Below are 5,657 nucleotides of genomic sequence, written 5' to 3'. Positions count from 1 at the left end.
CACATTAGCCAGCTTGCTGAGGCCTAGTTGTATTCCCTCCTGTGCACCCAGAAGAAAACAGAAGCAGACAAGCTCAATTCCATCTCTGTATCTTTTTCCTCGGACTCTCAAACCTCCCAGTCAAAGTGCAGCCACAGCTTCACAGTCATCACAGGGCTTCCTCACAATGCTACCCAAACTTTTTCAAAGGGAGCAACATCAACATGGTGTTTCTAGCATATAATGTTGCTCCACAGCCAATCCAGGGGCAACCAGGGGAAGAGCCTGGTGGAAGGTGACTAGCGATTGGTTGCCTTCCACCAGAAAGAGGGCGGGGGCAGCTCTGGGACCTGGAACCCTATGCTCCCTCCTTGGAATTACCTGATGTACCCAGGGCCGGTGCCAGACTATTTTGCACCCTAGGGAGGCGAGTTACTTGCACTCCCCAATTTTTTTTTTTTGCCAACTTCGATTCAGCTGTTCAAGAAGAGTTTTTGAACTATTATATTTTCCTTTTATTATGTTTTTTCTTAAAACAGCTAATTTGTATAAAACTGTGACCCTTAAAGGGCAGAACTGTGTCCCTCTGAGGTCTGCGCTCTAGGTGGCTGCCTAGTTGGCCTAATGGTAGCGCCGGCCCTGGAGAGGGAAAGTGAAAGGTTGAGGAGGGAGGCAGTGCCAACTCAGCACCATGAAGACAGCCCCCTGGATGGCATCCCCAGTGAAGGGAGGGAGGAGAAGGTGGGGGAAGGAAGACATGTTGTTGCTTCCTTAGACTTTGTTAAAGCTAATGATATCTCCTTAGCACAGGGAGAGTCCTGAGGAGCTTAACAGGTCCAAGCTTCCGACCAAGAATGGTTCAGACAACCCCCACACTCCTAGAAAATCCATTCACACTACTCCAATGGAAAACCCATGACAACACATTAGATTTTTTTAAAGTGTTACCCTAGCCCTCATCAAGCTATTCTCAGTTACAGTAGTAACAAAGGTGGATATTTTTAAAGAACCAAGCATGATAAAAGCAATCCTGATTCATGATGTTAGGGTGTGTGTGTGGGGAAATCATCACCATGAATTTTGAGCACTGCTACTCTGGGGCTGTATCAGATGTCTCCGACTTTTTAAAATCAGTGTAAGCTGAGGAGGTTGGCTGCAGGAGCTAGAAGGGGGCAGCAGCAAGAGCTTCTGAGGGGCAGGAAGCTGGGAGCCCATGGCAAAGCAAGGGAACAGCCTGGGCACCAAAGGAACAAATCAGATAATGATTTCTGTTTTGCCTTCATCCAAGTTTGGCTCTCATTTGTTGGGAAGGAAGAATGCTTGTGGATGTGGAGTTGTTTCTGAAAATATTCCTGGCCACCATTCCCCATTCACTGGCCACTCTCCGCTCCCGCTTTAGTGCTGCATCTGGGAAATAATGGCAGCCATTTAGAGTGTTGTAGTTTTTCCTTCCACCTCAAAATTAAAGTTATGAAGACACACACACACACACACACACACACACACACACACACACACACACACAGTGACCCACTAATGCCTCATCTCCTGGTACAGCTCCCCATGAACCCTTTGAAAATTTTCATTGCTCTTCCCCCAAATCATCCCCAGTTTCACAAACCGTATCTTGCCATATGTCTCTTAAATGCAAGCCAAAAACAAAGACCTGCCTAGCCATGAGGTTTAATGAACTGCAGGGGAAGTGACTCTTTTCTTGTTGAATGAGGAAAGGGCTGAAAGGGGAATTCCTAGGCAGTGCTGCTTAGAAGCTTCCGTTCACATAGTGACTGGGTTCGGATGACACTATAGTCAATGGTGGGTGAAATAGGCAATGGTGGGTTATTGTGTCATCTGTCCAGGCTTTTTCACACCACGGTCGGCTATTCGGCCGAAATAACCAAGGAATATAACTAACATTGTGCAGAGTTGATTATCTGAACAACCGTTGGTTATCATGTCATCTGTCGGGCATCATTGAGTATTTTGTCTCATATAGTAGGTTATTTTTGGTGACTACAGAGTCCCCTGACAAGAGCGACCAAAGTGGTGGCTGATGCTCTAGTGTAGATGTCAAAACTCTCAATGATTTATGGGATACCAGTAAGGACTGGGGGAGGGGGAGGGGAGATGTGTCAATCAAACACACTGTTGAGTAACAGCCAACTCGATGCTGGCTCCAATCCATACCACAGTTGATTATAATCATGTTGTATGGGGAATACCCCCTCGATAATCAACCGTGGAGTTGACTACTATCCCACCATTGACTATTGTGTTGTACAAATGCGGCCAGTGTGATGAATTTACCTGGGCTGAGAGACTGGGCAGCAATGAGAAAGCAAAGACTAGTGAAGTTTGAAGCTTGCCTTGGCCACTAGCATATTAGCCATTCAATCAATCTTGTATGATGTTTCTGCTTTTTACTTGTTTTGTACTGTGCTTTGGGGTTACTTATTCTGAAAAGCAAGTAATATGTTTCATAGGTAAATATAAATGTTTCATTGAAATATACTTATTTGTTCAAATATAAAAAGCAGCCTTTAACGGTAAGCTGCTGTTTAGGTATATTATGCACCTTAAGGCAAACGCTTGAAGACAAGAAGACTGGTACATTTATTTGTTATGGTAGAAAACCTCTTGTGGTCATGTAGTTCACAAATGCTCAGGTATGCATAGCTAATCATCATGCACTCTTAGGATTGGGGGGGGAGTGGAGTGGGTGATTTAGAGTGGGGGAAATGGGGTGGATAGGAAAGGTTAACATACCTCTCCCAGTGCCACTGCACTGATCAAACTAAGACCCCCTGCAACTGCTTTAAGTGTGTGTGTGTGTGTGTGTGTGTGTGTGTGTACCCACCCATATATATCAGACCTTTCGCTTCAAAACGTATGTCATTTGTGAATGTTCACACATGGAACTGATAAGGCTTAAGAAGTGGTAGATCCCCAAATAGCTGAATGCTTGTAATACCAACACATCTCAAGACAGTGCTGTACTTCTGATTGCTCACAGTTTGAAAAGCCAGATAGTTCAATGTTTGAAAAATCCAGCAAACAATATCTTTATCACAGGTTATCTGGGAAAGCTGCAGCAAGGATGGTGGATGTGGTGGTGGTTATCCCCTAAACCAATACGTAGGGTTTACTTTTGTTGTACAATATAACATGGACATGATTGTAATATTCAAGACTCAAAAATGTTAATATTGTTTGTGTTCATCCTCTTCCATAGCTCCCAATGTCAAAAACATTCTAGGCTGAGATTCATGTTAGGTTTTATTGAGATAGGGTAGCTCCCATACACTTCTCTTGTGCTGACACATAATGAGCCCAGGTACATTGTCTGAATGAGAATGTCATGACTGGTTCCTCAACCAATCTGTGACTGGCAACTGATCTTGCAGCACAGGCTTATGCATGCATGTTTGCTTGGAAACAAGTCATACTGCTCATTGCCCAGTACAAGTCATAATTCTCAATATGAGGAAGTCTTCCTTGTATAATAAAGTCAATCATTTATGCCTTAATGGAAACCCCCTTTTTCCTTACTATCCTTCTCAGGGCCTCCTTCACCTCCTTATTCCTCAGGCTGTAGATCAGAGGGTTGACCATGGGGATCACCACTGTATAAAAGACGGCAGCAACTTGGTCTTGCCCTTCAGAATATCTCGAGGTGGGCTTCAGGTAGATGAAGAGGATAGTGGTATAGAACAAGGTGACTGCCATCAAGTGGGAGGCACAGGTAGAGAAGGTTTTTTTCCTTCCTTCAGATGAGGTGATCCTCCGGATGGTGATGAGGATGTAGATGTAAGAGATAAGGATGGTGAGGAATGAACAAAGACCGATCAAGGAAGAGATGATGAAAAGCAGGATGTGGTTGAGTGTGGTATCAGAGCAGGCAAGCTCCAGTATTAAGGGCACATCGCAAAAGAAATGGTTGATGACATTAGACCTGCAGAAGGGAAGGCGGAAGGTGGTATTGGTGTGTATCATGCCATTGGCACACCCCACCAGGTATGACACCAGGACAAACCCAACACAAACCTTCTTGGACATGACAACTGGATACAGTAGTGGGTTGCAGATTGCTACATAACGGTCATAGGCCATGGCGGCTAGTAGGAGACACTCTACACTGGCAAACACAGCATAGAAATAAAACTGGGATGCACAGCCGATGAATGAAATGGCTTTTTTCTCAGCCAAGAAATTCACCAATGTTTGAGGGACAATGACACTGGAGTAACAGAGATCTGAGAAGGACAGGTTGCTGAGGAAAAAGTACATGGGTGTCTGAAGATGTGAGTCAAGACGAATCAGTGTAATCATTCCGAGATTTCCCAGAAGTGTTACCACATAGATGGCTAGAAACACCACAAACAGGGGAATGCGGAGCAGTGGATTGTCTGTGAATCCTGCAAGAATGAATTCTGGAACAGTGGTCTGATTCCATTGGACCATTGTAGCTGAACACGAAGCCTGTAAAACAAAGGAGAGGGACCGATGCATATCTGTAAACCCTTAAAACTCAGTCATAGCTTAATGCTGGAGAGAAGTGAGCACTCACTTAACTATTGTACTCTACAGACAAATTTATAATCTATGTAATCTTATTGTTATTATTGCAAATTTGGAAGATGGATATGCAAATCTACGAGGTCTTGATCCTTCTACATTAATTTAGATCAACGGTGGGCAACTTCACTTAGGGCAGCATTTTCTCATGGGTAAACATTTAGGAGGCACATGTAGGTGGTGAGCAGAGCTGAAGCCAATGGGGCAGGGGCAGAGCCAAAAGTGGGTGGGTCACCCCTCTTCCCTTTCTCCCCCTTTTCTCTTTCTCCCTCTTCCTTCCTATGCAATGGACAGCTGGGGACATTCACTCATGAACTGATTGCACGCAGAGGGCTTTTGAGATTAAACTGAGGGCTGCATGAAATTATGCTGAGAGCAGCAGGTTGCCCACCCCTGCTTTAGATGACCTTGTGTGAAAGCCTGAAATTTCCATGTAGACAATCATACAGAAGGCAGACCTCTTCAATAAAGAGCCAGTATTTGCATGACTTTCCCCCCTGTCCCACCCCCACCCCGCAGAGGAATGCAAACAGGCAAGATGAAATGTGGAATGCGATCCTTGTGTGACTTTTCGTGCAGAAACTGCAAAAGCTGACAGTCCAGACAGATCTGCCCATATATCTCTTGCATTCTTTGGTTATTAAAAAGGTGAAGTTCAAAACATTACAGGAAAGAAAACATTTCTTTCCTCTGTAATGTCAGAAGAGGACTATTTAAAGACAGCACAGAGTATGCTGGGTGGGAAATCCTGCACTGGTTCCACTAAATGAATAGGAGTTCTGTAAGACCACTTTCATGATTCTCTTTATTCATAAAGGAAGGATCCACATCACTGGTTTAAAACAGTTTATAACAGTGTTGACAACTGTTGGGGCCCAGGAAACACGATTCCCTGCAAAACTTGCCCGTGTGTGTGTGTGTGTGTGTGTTGTGCATATGTGTAAATAGAGTGACTAACAGAAATTGAAACCTTAAAGCAAAACATTTCAGCTTCCACCTTCTTCACCTGCTCTGATAGGAATCAATGTGTCCTTAGATATGTTTTATAGGGACACCAATGGTGTCTGTTATTATTATCTCTTTCAAAGATTTTGGAAAAGGAA

At 44.1% G+C, this 5,657-nt stretch overlaps 1 protein-coding gene across 1 annotated transcript; it reads right to left on the bottom strand.

The window, feature by feature from the left end:
* Positions 1 to 600: 600 nt before the first annotated feature.
* LOC134392513 (olfactory receptor 5AP2-like) lies at positions 601 to 4,440 on the bottom strand. The gene is made up of 2 exons (XM_063116890.1): positions 3,529 to 4,440; positions 601 to 618 (listed from the first exon to the last, which is right to left on the bottom strand). The coding sequence occupies exons 1-2, from the start codon at positions 4,438 to 4,440 to the stop codon at positions 601 to 603; spliced, it is 930 nt and encodes a 309-aa protein (XP_062972960.1).
* Between the last annotated feature and the right edge of the window lie 1,217 nt (positions 4,441 to 5,657).

The sequence above is a fragment of the Elgaria multicarinata genome, chromosome 2 (assembly GCF_023053635.1).
Source record: "Elgaria multicarinata webbii isolate HBS135686 ecotype San Diego chromosome 2, rElgMul1.1.pri, whole genome shotgun sequence".
In the NCBI taxonomy this organism is placed as follows: domain Eukaryota; kingdom Metazoa; phylum Chordata; class Lepidosauria; order Squamata; family Anguidae; genus Elgaria; species Elgaria multicarinata.
This window is presented reverse-complemented; position numbering and strand designations above follow the sequence as displayed.

Bases quoted from the DNA above. Each gene is read 5' to 3' on its own strand.
- LOC134392513 (XM_063116890.1), bottom strand. From the start codon at position 4,440: ATGGTCCAATGGAATCAGACCACTGTTCCAGAATTCATTCTTGCAGGA.